Source organism: Aegilops tauschii, chromosome 5 (assembly GCF_002575655.3).
Source record: "Aegilops tauschii subsp. strangulata cultivar AL8/78 chromosome 5, Aet v6.0, whole genome shotgun sequence".
Classification (NCBI taxonomy): domain Eukaryota; kingdom Viridiplantae; phylum Streptophyta; class Magnoliopsida; order Poales; family Poaceae; genus Aegilops; species Aegilops tauschii.
In genome coordinates this window covers 179,283,303-179,298,608 of record NC_053039.3, presented here as the reverse complement: position 1 = coordinate 179,298,608, position 15,306 = coordinate 179,283,303, and the positions used below count along the sequence as shown (strand labels likewise).

The 15,306-nt window shown below is 55.0% G+C and overlaps 1 protein-coding gene across 2 annotated transcripts in view; it reads right to left on the bottom strand.

Moving 5' to 3' along the window:
• Nucleotides 1-13,219, bottom strand: part of LOC109772916 (protein transport protein SEC24 B) — a 33,507-nt gene extending 20,288 nt beyond the window's left edge. Inside the window, exons 1-7 of one of the 2 annotated variants that reach the window (XM_020331618.4) lie at nt 12,318-13,219; nt 11,256-11,471; nt 11,066-11,140; nt 10,884-10,982; nt 5,268-5,379; nt 4,841-4,968; nt 3,991-4,110 (exon numbers count right to left, since the gene is read on the bottom strand). In XM_020331618.4, the coding sequence (XP_020187207.3) occupies nt 3,991-4,110; nt 4,841-4,968; nt 5,268-5,379; nt 10,884-10,982; nt 11,066-11,140; nt 11,256-11,471; nt 12,318-13,112 (1,545 nt within the window). In that variant the 5' untranslated portion in view covers nt 13,113-13,219. The remainder of the gene's footprint in view (nt 1-3,990; nt 4,111-4,840; nt 4,969-5,267; nt 5,380-10,883; nt 10,983-11,065; nt 11,141-11,255; nt 11,472-12,317) is intronic. The other variant, XM_073500069.1, reaches the window with a different exon arrangement.
• Between the last annotated feature and the right edge of the window lie 2,087 nt (nt 13,220-15,306).

The window sequence follows — 15,306 nt, the reverse complement described above, 5'->3', positions numbered from 1 at the left end:
GACTACCGCCGCGCCAACAACTTATGCTTCAAGTGCGGCGACCGCTACTCACGAGAGCATCGATGCGCACAACCTGCTCAGCTGCTCACCATCAGCATCGGCAATCACGGGGAGGTGCTCTCGAACGACACCATCCACGCCCTGCAACTGCTCGACGACCCAGGGCCAGCAGCGCAGCCGCCTGCTCCAGCTGCGGACGCGCCCGAATGCTGCCTCCTCTCGTCGCACGCACTGGACGGCACGTACTCGGCGACCACGATCCGCCTGCGTGCGCTGGTAGGCAACCAAGTCATGTTGCTTCTGCTCGATTCGGGCAGCTCGCACAGCTTCATCAACAAATCGTTCGTCGACCGCCTCGGCTTGGCGACTGAAGAGATGCCGCCGGTGGACGTGCGCGTTGCCAACGGTGACCGTCTCACCTGCAACCGTACCGTGCCCGAGCTCAAGTGGTGGATGCAGGGGCACACGTTCGCTACACCCATGCGCGAGCTGGACATTGGCGCATACGATGGCATCCTGGGCATGGACTGGCTCGCCCAGCACAGTCCCATGACGTGCCACTGGCAGGACAAGTGGGTCAAGTTCACCCACGACGGTGAAGAGGTCACGCTCCGCGGCGTGCCGACCAAGGCGTCCACCACCCTCAAGGCGATCAAGCCCGACGAGCTACGCAAGATGATCGCGGGCAACGACGTCTGGGCCATGGCCATGGTGGATACGTGCGGGCGCGTGCCGCCACCACGACGCAAGTGCGCCAGCCAGACGCCCCTCGCGGATCTCCTGGAGGAATTCGCCGACGTCTTCGCCGCCCCACAGGGCCTGCCGCCACATCGCCGGTACGACCACGCAGTCACCCTGGTGGAAGGCGCAGTCCCCGCGAACACTCGGCCGTACCGCTACTCGCCGCTTCAGAAGGACGAAATCGAGCGGCAGGTCAAGGAAATGCTCGACGCCGGCGAGATCACACACAGCGTCAGTCCGTACGCGGCGCCGGTCCTCTTGGTCAAGAAGAAGGACGGGACGTGGAGGTTCTGCATCGACTACCGTCGTCTGAATGATGCAACGATCAAAAACAAGTTTCCGCTACCGATCGTCGACGAGCTCCTCGATGAACTCGCGGGCGCGGCAGCCTTCTCCAAGCTGGATCTCCACGCCGGGTACCATCAAATTCGTATGCGGGAAGAAGACGAAGCCAAGACCGCGTTCAAGACGCACCACGGGCATTTCCAGTTCAGGGTCATGCCGTTCGGCCTGACGAACGATCCGTCGACATTCCAATGCCTCATGAACGCGATCTTCAGTAAGTACGTGCGCAAATGTGTGATTATCTTTCTCGATGACTGCAAGCGCACCAACTGTTCGTCAAAGAAAGCAAGTGCAGCTTCGCCTGCGACCACATCGACTACCTCGGGCATGTCATCTCCAAGGACGGTGTCGCTACGGATAAGGAAAAAACCCAGGCCATGGAGCAATGGCCAACGCCGACGAACGCCACCGAGCTGCGTGGCTTCCTGGGGCTCACCGGCTACTACAGGAAATTTGTGCCGCACTACGGCATCATCGCCAAGCCGCTCACACAGCTCCTCACGAAGAAGGGCTTCGCCTGGAACGAGCAAGCGCAGGCCGCGTTCAAAACGCTCAAGACGGCGATGACGACGACGCCCATGCTCGCCCTGCCCAACTTTGACAAGCCCTTCTCCATCGAGACTGACGCGTGCGACATGGGCGTGGGCGTCGTGCTCGTCCAGGAGGGCCACCCCGTCGCGTTCTTCAGCAAGGCTCTCGGCGTGCGCAACCAGAAGCTTTCGACGTACGAGAAGGAGTTCTTGGCGGTGATGATGGCGATCGACAAGTGGCGCCCTTACTTGCAGCGCGGCCCCTTCGACATCCTCACCGACCACAAGTCGCTCTGCAACCTGGGGGAGCAAATTGGAGACGGAGCTGCAGCGCAAGGCATGGCGAAGCTGGTCGGGCTCCAATTCCGCTTCCAGTACAAGCGCGGCCTCGACAACGGCGCCGCCGACGCCTTGTCTCGTGTGGGCAAGCAGCTCGACCTGGCCGCGCTCTCGGCATGCCAGCCGGCCTGGATACAAGAGGTTCTCAACTCCTACTCCACTGACCCGGACGCACATGAGCGACTGCAAAAGCTCGCCATCACCAGCCCGGACGACGACGGCTACGAGCTGCACCACGGTGTCATCCGTCGCGGCGGCCGGCTCTGGATTGGTGCCAATGTCGTGCTCCGCACCAAGCTCATTGCCGCGCTCCACAACAGCGCGGTCGGCGGCCACTCTGGCGCTACCGCAACGTACCAGCGGGTGCGCAAGCACTTCGAGTGGCGCGGCCTCAAGCGCGACACGGAGGAATTCGTGCAGCAATGCGCCACCTGCCAGCAAGCCAAGCACGAGCTCTCCAAGCCGGCCGGGCTGCTGGCACCCCTGCCCGTTCCTACGGCGCCCTAGGAGGATCTCACGATGGATTTCGTCGAAGGGCTGCCGCCATCCGAGGGCTTCGACACGATCATAGTCGTGGTCGATCGCTTCACCAAGTTCGCCCACTTCATCCCGTTGCGCCACCCCTTCCACGCGTCGCAGGTGGCGCGCGCATTCTGGGACAACATGGTCAAGCTCCACGGCGTGCCGGCATCGATCGTCTCCGACCGCGACAAGGTGTTCACCAGCAATCTTTGGCGGGAGCTGCTCGCCGGCGCCGGCACGAAGTTGCTCTACTCCACCGCCTACCACCCGCAGACGGATGGGCAGAGCGAGCGCGTGAACCAGTGCATGGAGATGTATCTCCGATGCGTCGTGCACGACACTCCCAGCAAATGGCGTCGCTGGCTGCCCATGGCGGAGTTCTGGTACAACTCCACCTTCCACTCGTCGCTCAACTGCACTCCATTCAAGGCGTTGTATGGCAAGGAGGCCAACTTGGGGGCGACCACGGCATGGCCTGGCGATGCCACGACCGGCGACGACATGGACTGGGCTGCGCACACGGCGCACATCCGCGCCCAACTAGAGCGCGCCCAGCATCGCTTCAAGAAGCAGGCCGACCGCAACTGCACCGAGCGCCAGTTCCAGGTGGGCAAGCAGGTTCTTCTGAAGCTTCAACCGTACATGCAGCAGTCCGTCGTCAGCCGCCCATGCGCCAAGCTCGCCTACAAGTTCTTCGGACCGTACACCATCGTCGAGAAAATCAGGCTCATGGCGTACAAGCTCGACCTCCCCGCGTCCAGCCGCGTGCACCCAGTCTTCCACGTCTCCCAGCTGAAGCCGTTCACGCCAGACTACACACCAGTGTACGCCGAGCTGCCGCGGGTGCCTGACCTGTCCGTGTCAAGCGCAGCCCCGACGCGCATTCTGGAGCGACGCATGATTAAGAGGGGCAATGCACCAGTCGTTCAGATCAAGGTACAATGGGGCGACAGTTCACCGCATGCAGTCACCTGGGAAGACTTCGACGTCTTGCGCCAACGCTTTCCTGAAGCGACCATTTGGGAGGACGACGACGCAAGCTCACAAGAGGAGGCTCAGTCTCAAGGAGGGGAGAATGTTACGCCTGGCCACTTGTCCGCCACTTGTCCAGCGTGACGTGGCAAGGATCGGGCCCCACTTGTAAGTGTGAGCTAGAGGGTGAGAGGAGAGGAGAGGGAGTGTTTAAAAGGAGCCAGCCGGCTGTGGCATTGGCATGTGATGTGACTAGCTGTAAACCTCATCCCCAATCATTCCTCCTTAAGCAACTTCTTCCTCTCCAAGTCTCTCTCTCGCTCTCCCTCACCTACCCGATCCCCCTCCCCTTCCGGTGCGTTACACAAAACTGTAACCATGACAAATTCAGTTTGGCGAGGATGATAGGTGCCAGAAGAAGACTTGTGCTAAATGATAAACCAGCAGCAACTTGATATTATGGAATCTAAGCAGAAGTTAATGCATTGAGCTCATATTATGTGTATATGCTAAATGTGTAGAAAATAACATGTAAACTTACAGGAAGATCAGAAAGAGACTGGGATATTGCACTGCAAGCCGCAGCAGTTGCACCAGTCTGTATGGCATTCATGGAGACATCAACAAGGAAGAAATAGACAGCTGGCATTGGTTCCCGAACCTGAAATGAATGAAGTAATTATTGTTACCATGGTACCAAATGGCAAAACTAAAATATGAAGAAAAAAGAGCAGATATGGTGCAAAATACAATACAAGTTATCCTGGTTACATGCTGATCAATCAAATAAAACCAAATCGTTAATACAAACGGTAAGGCCACAAGATATAACTACCAGTCCTCTAAAAACACGGATACGTGCTGGATACAGTGCATCCATATTGGATACCGCATCTGACAAGGATTCGTCTCCGATGTGTGGCCAATAGCCCGATACATGATTGATACCTCCCCTGATACGGCCCAGCCCAGTAAGACTCAACCTTAATACGATGTGGTGCTCCCTCTCCTCTTCCTCTGCAGTAGAGTAGCTCCCTATGGTCCTGTAGATCTCTCGGCCAATATTGAACTTTTATGTTTGCTAACTTGCTGTTGCTGTTTGGCTATTTGTTCTTGGCTTTTGTTGGAATAATGGACAAGATAGAAGAGAATGGACTGCACTGACTAAATACATGCTAAATGGCTCGATGACTAATTGATAACATATTTTATTATTATTATTGTTATCAAAATAGTCAAATGTATCCCCGTCTCGGCGCTTTTCAAAAGTGACGTATTTATGTATCCGTATCCCCCCTATACTGAGAGTGCAATTTAGCTAGTACTACGCTACAGTTGACAAATCTTGCTAAGATGAAGTTACAAAAAGGCTCAACAAGGCATGGGCATACCAGAAATTCCTTGGTGGCAATGAATTCAACTGTTCCTCTACATAACTCAGGCCTGTCATCAGCATCACGTCGCCTACCATCAGGCCCTAAGTTGCACAAGTACTCCCTTGGAGTATCATTGCTAAATCCTGCAAAATCAGTGTGCATTGTTTAATGGGAAGTAGCTTTAGTTGCATAATTTAACAACATTTTATGAAAATAGTATAGAGCTATGAGACAAAAAAGAGGGAAAACCCCGACACAGAAGAAGTGAACTTTAATAGTGCCGTCTTCTCAAGGAAGAGAATGAGATAGCATCAGACTTTTAATGATAATTTAATTTCATATGAACATGGTTTACTGCAAAGGATGAAAATATTTCTAGTGGCAGCTTGAAATGATAGGGAAGCTGAACTGCGCGTTCAACTAGCAAGCCTTAGTCCCTTACCACATAAGTTACAGATGAAAATTTTCCCTTGATCAACGAATCTCATGAATGGATTTATGTACGCTTTGCAGCGAGAACACCTGATAGGGCCCATCTCCCCAAAATCCACGAGCTACAATAAGAAGCTGGGTCAAGTTCAATGCAAAATGAACAAGATTTCCTAATCAAAACAGATTTATCATTAGGTGCTTTGGAGTTGTCTGTCCAGGCAATCAGGAAATGAAAGGGAGCAAAACTATTGCTACAGACAAAATCTGTATACAGTGCTTTCTGCTATCGCTACAGCATTCCTACTAGGTATGTGCCCAGAATTTAAATCATCCAAGTTGTTCATTGGGGGGGGTCTTATTTGGACGGTGAGAGACTGGGTGTACACAGTTTATGTTGGAGAAACAGCTTCTATGGGCTCGGACTGGTTTACATGTATGATGCACCTTTGCTCACAAAAAAAGGCATCTAGGGCGGGTTGCTTCCTATCAAACTGCAGGTCTGGCCCATTTTTTGCAGGTAGGGGTGTGACACCGTCTATTCTCACCAAAGCTTCACCAGGGAAGTGGGAGAGCAGGCCTAGGCAGAGAAAGGTGTTGTCTAGAGATGATGGAGGGAACAAGACAAGTTGAGACTGAGGAATCAAGTGGACAATTAGCCCGGATGGTTGATCAAGCAAGAACCCTTTATGCCTGTGGTAGGAGCTAGGACCCTACCAGGTCTAGGGCGTAGGTTGTAGGGGAAGGAGGGGGTTGGACGTGGCGAAGCTCGCGGTCGCCGGCGGCAGGGCACCATCTTGCCCGAGGGAGGAGGCGGCGGCGCAGGAGCAGGAGGCGGCTAGGGTTAGGGTCTGGCTCCTCTGGGAGCCGGGCAATAGATTTATTCTTATTGCTTCCTTATCAAAGAGTCTTACAACTAGTATATATAACCACGATGGAAAATAAAATAGATAACTTGCGGGCTAAGCCCCTAACTAAACCTGCCCAGTGGGCCTCCTACAGGCATAAGTCTGCCCGGTCATAACATCTCTCCCCGCCTGCGCAAACAGCTCGTCCTCGAGCTGAAAGTCGGGGTAGTGCTAGCGGAACTCGTCGCGCTGCTCCCAAGTAGCGTCCTCCTCTGGAAGTCCAGCCCACCCAATGAACACATACCACACCCCGCGACGAAGTTGCGCCTTCAAGACCTTCTCCGGCTCCGGAAGGAGGCGTCCGTCGAAGGTCGGAGGAAGCGCTGGAGGGGCCGCAGGTGGCTCCCCACGGAAGGGCTTCAGCAGCCCCACATGGAAGACGTCGTGGATGCGGGCACCTGCCGGAAGCTGAAGACGGTAGGCCACCTTCCCGATGCGCTCCAAAACAGCAAAGGGCCCGGCGTAGCGAGGGCCCAGCTTACGCTTCGCGCGTGGGTCCAGCGACTGCGTAAAGCGATGAAGGAGATGCAGTCAAACCCAATCACCCGCCGCGACTCCGCCTCGCGATGGTGGTCGTCGTAGTAGTGCTTGGCCAGCTGCTGGGCCTGAAGGAGGCGTTGCCGGACCTCGGCCAGCATCTCGTCACGGCGCCGCATAAGATCACCGGCCACCTCTGTCCGAGCCCTCGCCGGATCAACCGGCAGTATGGGCGGGGGCGGCCGGCCGTAGACCACCTCAAATGGAGTGGCGCGCAGGGCGGAGTGATAGGAGGTGTTGTAGCAGTACTCCGCCCACGAGAGCCAATCCACCCAAGCGCGAGGACGATCACCTGTGACACAACGCAAATACATGGCAATCACCTTGTTGACAACATCAGATTGGCCGTCCGTCTGAGGATGGAAGGCCGTGCTCAGGCGGTCGGCGCGGAGACGATGGAGGGTTTTCTGCACACCCTCGTGACCCGCCGAGTGGGCCAGCAGCAGCACCTGGTGACGGTGATCGTCGTGCGCCGGCACGAAGACCCGGCGCCCATGAAGGAGCAATCCGTCGGCAAGGCGCCACGGCTCCTCTAGCTCACCCGCAGCCAGTTGCTGCTGAAGGAGGAGGGCGTCTGGCGCGGCCGGTCGCCCGGCGGATGTCGGTGAAGAGAGCGAAAGTAGGCCCCGAGCGGATGCAGAGTGCCGCCCCTTCGGAGTCGCCCCTGGTGGTGTCGTGGTCGACGTCGCGGCGAGACAGGGCGTCGGCCACGGTGTTAAGGCGGCCCGGGCGGTACTCGATGGTGAAGTCAAAGCCGAAGAGCTTGCTGATCCACTGGTGCTGTGGCACGGTCGAGAGCCTCTGGTCCAACAAGAACTTGAGGCTGTAGTGGTCCGTGCGAATCCGGAAAGACCGAGCCCACAGATAGGGCCGCCAGTGGCGCACCGCCTGCACCAATCCAATGAGCGCCGCGAGCTTAAGATGGCGCGCGGCGAAGGGCCTGCTGAAGAAGGCGAGGGGTCCATCGCCCTGATGAAGGACGGCGCCGAACCCTGCACCGGAAGCGTCGCAGTTCACGATGAATGGCCGGTCGAAGTCCGGCATCTGAAGGACGGGCCCTGTCGTGAGGGCCCCCTTGAGGGCCTCGAACGCCATGGTCGCCTCCTCATCCCAGGCAAAGGCGTCGCGACGGAGCAGGCGCGTGGGTGGGGACGCGATGAGGCCGAACTCCCAGATAAATTTCCGGTAGTAGCCCGCGAGGCCCAGAAACCCGCGAAGAGCCCGCAGTGAATGCGGGGTCGGCCAGGCGGCGACGGCCGCCACCTTGTCGGCGTCCATGGCCACCCCCTCGGCCGAGATGACGTGGCCGAGGCAGGCGACGGAAGGCGTCCCGAACGAGCACTTCGAGCGCTTAAGGTGAAGATGATGCGCTCGAAGCTCGTTGAAGACGATAGCGACATGCTGAAGGTGCTCCGCCCACGAGGCGCTGTAGATAAGAATATCATCAAAGAAAACGAGCACAAACAGGCGCAAGTAGGGGCGGAGGACGTCGTTCATCAAAGCCTGAAAAGTCGCCGGGGCGGCCGCGGGTGCGGCCTCGGCAGCCACGGCGTCGAGCCCATCGACCGGGGCGTCCTCCCCAATGTAGTCGGCCGTCTCCAAGTAGAAGAGGTGCGGGCAGACATGGCCCGGCGCGTAGGGCTCATCGCAATTAAAGCAAAGCCCCAGGCGCCGACGCTCCAGCTGCTCCGCCTGAGAGAGACGACGAAAAGGCCGCGTCGCAGCCTGGGTGGTAGTCACCGGAGCGGCCGGGGGTGGCCGGACCGGTGCCGGGGACGGCCGGGCGGCCCGCCGGCCTCCTCGAGCTGGGGCTGCCTGCTGCACGGCCTGGGCGCGACACTCGAAGGCGCGGGTGTAATACATGGCCGTCTGAAGATCCTGGGGTCCCCGAAGCTCCACGTCCACGCGTATGTGATCCGGAAGTCCACCGACGAAGAGGTCGGCCCACTGTTGTGTCGTCGCGCCCGCCGCGTGGCAAGCCAAGGCCTGGAAACGGTCGGCGAAGTCCTGCACCGTGGAGGTGAACGGAAGGCGGCCTAGCTCTGCCAGGCGGCTCCCGCGGATCGGTGGCCCAAAACGAAGGAGGCAGAGCTCGCGGAAGCGCTCCCAAGGGGGCATACTGCCCTCGTCCTGCTCGAGGGCGTAGTACCAGGTCTGTGCCGCGCCGCGGAGGTGGTAAGAGGCGAGCCAGGTACGCTCCGAGGCGAGGGTGCGCTGCCCGCGAAAGAACTGCTCGCACTGGTTGAGCCAGTTGAGAGGGTCCTCCGTGCCGTCATAAATGGCGAAGTCCAGTTTGGCAAACCGCGGCGGTGTCTGTGGCGGAGCGCCGTGGCCGACTGCCTCGGAGGTGCGGAGCAGCGAGGACTGAGGCACCCGGTCAGCATGGCCGCGGCCCGTGTAGTTCCCCGCCGAGCCGGAGGGATCGCCGTACTGCAGAGTGGGCGCCGGCGAGTCTCCAGCCGACGTGTAGACGGGTGGCGGCGATGATCCGGTCAGCCAGGCCGGTATTGGGGACGGCGACGGCGGAAAGCGCACTTGCTGGATCGGTACGCCTCCTTGCATGGTGGACCCAGGCCCCGTGCTGGGTGGTGGCGAGGCCGGCAGCTGCGGCTGCGTCGGCACGGTCCCGGGTGGCGTGGGGGCGCGGCGAGGGCTGGGGCCAGCCACTGCAGCCATTGGGGCGCGACAGCGGGCGGCGGCGGGCCCGGCAGCTGCGGCTGCCCGGACCCGGGTGGCGTGAGGGGGGCGGCGAGGACCGGGGCCGGCCATTGCGGCCACTGGGGCGCAACGGCGGGCGGCGGCTGATGCGGCCAGTGGTGATGTAGAGGCCCGATCGGCGCCGCAGTTGCCGAGTACCAGGGCAGGGCGGCTGGCCCGGTCGCGGCGGCCGGCGGCAAGGGCGGCGGCTGCCCGTAGGGTCCAGCCAGGTAGAGGCGTATGCCCTGGACGGCGGCGACGAGATCATTAAGGACCCCGGTGATTTCCGCCGGGGTGTAGACGGCGGCAGGCGGTGCAGTGAGGGGCGGCGACTGGCCGGTGGAGGTCCCCGCGGAGGAGCCGAGCGGCGCGGTGGGAAGCACCAGCGGCGCGGTGGAGTGGTCGACAGCGGCGGTGGGAAGCGCCAGCGACGCGGTGGAGAGGGCGGCGGTGGTGGACAGCGGCGAGGTGGGCAACGGCGGGGTGGGTGGTGGAGCAGACATGATCGGACCCAAGCTACCTGATACCAAATTGGTAGGAGCTAGGACCCTACCAGGTCTAGGGCGTAGGTTGTAGGGGAAGGAGGGGGTTGGACGTGGCAAAGCTCGCGGTCGCCGGCGGCAGGGCACCGTCATGCGCGAGGGAGGAGGCGGCGGCGGCGCAGGAGCAGGAGGCGGCTAGGGTTAGGGTCCGGCTCCTCTGGGAGCCGGGCAATAGATTTATTCTTATTGCTTCCTTATCAGCCTGCCTTATGCCACCCCAGGAACGGTTTAGGTGGTTAGGAAATAATGTGTTGTGAGCTCCCTTAAAATTGGCCACTGGAAGGAAGCCATCTTCCCTCAAAGACATCGACTGCGATAAGATTCAAGACCAAGATTTTGTGGAGAGTGAAAAGAATCAAGGGAGAGGAACTGAGGAAGTCAATATAGCGAGGCATGAATGGGCAGCAGTTGACATAAGGGCCACCTTACAGCGCGGTGATTGCAGGTGGGAGAGGAATGGGGGCGGGCGCAAACATTTATAGTAGAGAACATTAAGCTAGTTTAAAGCATTCCACACAGTGTTCGTCGTATCAAAGTGATATGCTGTTCCCAGAAGACAAGTGCAGTAGCAGAATCCTAGAGTCAATCACTTGGGCAGGGTATACAGACAATCACATGGAGAGCGCGCAAAATCCTGCTAATTGCAATTACCTGCTCACTTTTTGGTAACTGTGCCAACATATAGAATAAATGATGACTGAAGAATCGGCACATCAGCAAGGTGTGGTATTTAGAACCAAAAGATTCCATTGAAGTCAAACTTTTAGGTACTACACGATTAGATGGTTGTGAGCATCTAAAAGTTCATGACAGTAAATAATTTCACACAGCATAATTCCAAACCTAGCATATTTCCTAATGCGTAACAGCATAGATCAGTATAACTGTCACCAGTGGAGATTAATTGCTCTTTGGGTTACTTTAAGCGCCAAAACTGAGAAACACCTGGATAGCCTCCTCAGAAGGATGGGGAAGAGCAAAAGGTTGCACCATTATAGCCAATGGCATTCCTGATGTTGTCAAGAGATCACCCGTACATGGTATCTAACAGGATAGGGAAACGGAGCAGTTTAGAAAGGAAACTTATGATGACCAAAGAAGAAAACAGAATATTGAACAAATCGAACCTGATTCATGGTGCACCGCATCAAACGGGGACTGCAATTGCCGGTGTCCTTCACAATAAATTCACTTGATGCAGCCTACAATCAGCAGCAATGCTGTTAGATGAAATTAACAAGTATAGTCTAGTGAGAAACGTCTGGATTCAGCGTTGTCAGAGTAGACGCATATATTTCTAATTACAGATACGCATACCGGCGGAACAGCTGCTTGGCCAGCTTGCCGAGTCTCAAAAATGACAACTGACGTCTCGGTAATAGGACGTGGAATCTGATTAGGGTCAATTTTGGATGGGGTAGAGACCTGGGCTTCAGCATGGGGAGAGTATGGCATGGTGGGTGTGGATGGCATCCCTTGGCCTAGTGCATTAGGCGGCATGGCACCAGGCATGCCAGGCATTCTCACGGTTCCCTAGAAGTTGAAGATCAGCTTAAGGCCATAAATTTCAAGCTCTGACAATATAAAATTCAAGCATAGCATCCACAAAACAAATATAAAAGAAAGACAATGTATCTCTTACCATCACACCAGTAAGGATCGATCATGTAAACATCTAAAGGGCACAAATTAGGCTCCATGCATCATAATAACTTAATTATGTAAGGTCTGAGGTATTCCATCAAAAAACTCCAATAGAAGAGAAATACATTTTCTTCATGAAAATTGTGATAATCAATCATCTAGGTGAATAATCAGCTACCTCCTAAAATATCCAAACATGAGAAAACCCTGACTTACACATGCCATCTTAGTCAATACTTCACTGGGAATAGTCTAGAACAATTCATGCGCATGTATGTTTCAATTGTTTCCAAACAAAGTTGAACCATAAACCATTACTTTCCAGAGGACACTTTTTGAGAAAACAAACTATAACATCCTTAGAACATGTCACCTTGATAGAACAATCATTACGATTCAATATTGAACCCAACAATCTATAAAGGTATATGTGAAACACTAAAAATAACAATCCTTCACCAAGGCATGCCAAATCACACACAGGACAAGAATAGTGAGCTTCTTATCAGCCTCTAGACCATAGTTCTGCAGACATATCATAGATAAGGGGGAAAAGGAAGCATCCTTGCTACCAAGGTCAAGCTCAATTCTGATAATTTTGGACATCAGTTATTTTGAATCGTGTGCAACAAACAGTTCAGGTGATACAACTGCCCAGTCTTAGTTCCAAATTTATTTACTCGCTAAAATCTCTTCCATCTCAAACACTTTTTGAAACTTAATAAGAACACTCACTGGTCGTGTCTGCCCTTGCCACCCTGGAGGCCCAAATGCTGGTGCATTTGCCCCACGAACCCCCATGAACGGTGGTGGCTGAGATGCAGGTGCGGTCTGAGCCCCAAATAGCGGAGTCTGCAATCCTGGTCTCTCCCCGCCAAACTGGGGAGGCCCACCATAAGGACCCTGCTGCGAGGGTGCCCGTGCAGCCCCAAACGGGGGGATCGACCCACCAGAGTAGGAAGGTCGAGACACTGCCCCAGACAGCCCGCTAAACTGTGGTGGCTGAGCTGCTGAATACCGGGGGGCACCCAATGGAGCAGATTGGGCTGCTGCTACAGGAGAGACACCGAAAGGGGCAAGCTGCGACACCGCAGCAGGTGGCCCACCGTACGGAAGAGGCTGGGATGCCGCGGGCGGACCTCCAAATGGCGCTCGTTGCACCTGCGCCGGCAGCACGGGCGGCGGGCCATTGAAGGGAGGCCTCTGCTGCTGTAACGACTGCGCCGCGGGTGGAGCGCCAAAGGGAGGAGACTGCTGGACAGACGGCGCTGGGCAGGCGAAGAGCGAACCCGGCGGCGACGGACTGCCAGGGAACGGGCGGGCGCCAGGAGGGGGTGCCTGCGGACCTCGGATCGACGACGGCACGGGGCCATCCCCTTGCGGCGGCCCGACGGAAGCAAATGGCGGGGGAGCGCGGGAGATCTGGAGGTTAGAGAAGGAAGCCGGAAGAGTGGAGGAGGGAGATTGACCGCCCGGTCTGGGAGCCGGGGTAGGGTTTTGCGGCGTGAAAGGGGGCGGCGGCCTCGACATGGAGGCGGCGACGACAGGAATCGATGGGAAGATCGGGATCTGACGTGAACAGGCGGGGCAGGAGAGAGCAGAAAGGACCGTTTTATGTCGAAGTGATCGAGGAAGCGCTTCCCGAGCGTACGTATCGCATCACCTGCCTATATCCACGTAATTCCCCGACAGAAATGATTATCGAAAAATTACCGACAGAAATCTTACGCGCCCTTTCACGTACGGTGAAATCTTCTTTACCGGCTATAAAAAAAAATCTTCTTTACCGTCCTACTATCACAACGCTACATGCAGCGAAGAAATTGTGGAAGCGCCGCGCCGACACATGGATGAGTAAAGCGAACGGTGGAATTCGCATCGTGGATCGTGTGAAATGCATAAGATCACCGCAATTGCATGCAAAAATCAACACAATACAAATCGTGATATTTGTCCAAAAAGGAACCGTGACAACGACGAAAAACACAGACGAACGAAACTAATTTCATGACTTTTCTAATTGGTCAGGTCCGCACGTCATAGCTAATTTTTTTATATAATATATTTTTTATTAATTTATACAGAAATAATACACAGTTGGCGTCGGCTTGGGGTAAGCCGACTGTAATTAATCGTCTTACACGTAACCGATTAGGGTCCAGTCGACTTACACCAGGCTGACTGACCAGTCGGCTGAAGCACTGCCTCTAATCGACCTCGTGTAAGCTGATTACCCTCTAGTCGGCCTCCCGTAAAAAGATTGGAACTTATCGTCTTATCCGTGGACAATTAGTTTCAATCGGCGACGACAGTTGCATGGTACCAAATTTATGAGCTAATAATGAAACTATATTTCGGACCATAATTTTATCCCACCACCCTCACTCGAGCCTGGCCTAATTTTTCGCAACACTTTTTCATAATATGTTCCGGCAACCCTTTCCTGACATCTTCTTTCCCGCCAACCCTTTCCCGCCATCTTCTTTCCCGTCAACCCTTCCTTTTCAGTCAACTTCTTTCCCGACAACCTTTTCCGCCATCTTTCTCTTCTCGACCTATAACCCCCCTCCCATACACAAAGGTTGGTAAGGAGTGCATTGTAGTCTCGTCAAGATATTTGATTATCCTTTCAATCATAGTTTCCACCCGAGTATGTCAAAATGTCTTCTGAGGTTGGCCAGCAATTTCAAGATAGACAATAAGATAGTTCCATAGGACGAACTCATCAGTAGCGACACAGTATTGAATGAGTAGGATCTCGCATTAAGTAGGTGCGGGTGGCCTGCAAGGACCTTTGAGGTATCTTCCATGCTAAACGAGTTATTCTCATAATGAGTGTTTATTCACTCGTCCTTGCAGAAGAGATGTTGGTAACAGGGATGCCCAGTCCCGAAATCAAAAATTGCAAATAATTAAACAAGACTCCCCCAAGACTGTTGTTGGTATGGAAGGCACCCGTGGATTCGGTTAGCCATGGCTTGTGTTTGTTGATGGATGAAAGTGCGTTCTATCGACTAGAGGGGGGGTGAATAGGCGATTTTTATAAATTCTTCACTGAGGAATTTGTGGGTGAGGAAATTCCTTAACGAAGAACTACTTGCAGCGGAATAAGTACTCAAAAGTATGCATAGCAGAACACAAGCATAGTCATCATGATGAAATGAAAACAAGCACAGAGTGCAGAAAGCGTAAACACAGGATAACACAGGATGAAGACAAATAGACTGAGGAAATTGAGGAAGTCTTCAGTCAAAGTCTTCAAACACAGATATGAACAAGCATACAACACAGTAATGAGGAAATGGAAGAGTTGAGGAAATAGAACCAGTAAGCTTGGTGAAGACAATGATTTGGTAGACCAGTTCCAACTGCTGTCTCAGTTGTACGTCTGGTTAGAGCGGCTAGGTATTTAAACCTGAGGACACACAGTCCCGGACACACAGTCCTCACCGTATTCTCCTTGAGCTAAGGTCACACAGACCTTGTCCAATCACTCGTGGTAAGTCTTTAGGTGACTTCCAAACCTTCACAAACTCGGTCACTCGGCGATCCACAAATTTTCTCTTGGATGCTCTAGACCATGACGCCTAACCGTCTGGAAGAAGCATAGTCTTCAAAGGTAACAAGCGTCGGGTCCACGCAGGATCAATATCTTCAGTGATGCTCAATCACTTTGGGTTTATAGGTGTTTGGTTTGGGGTTTTTCTCACTTGATGATTTTCGC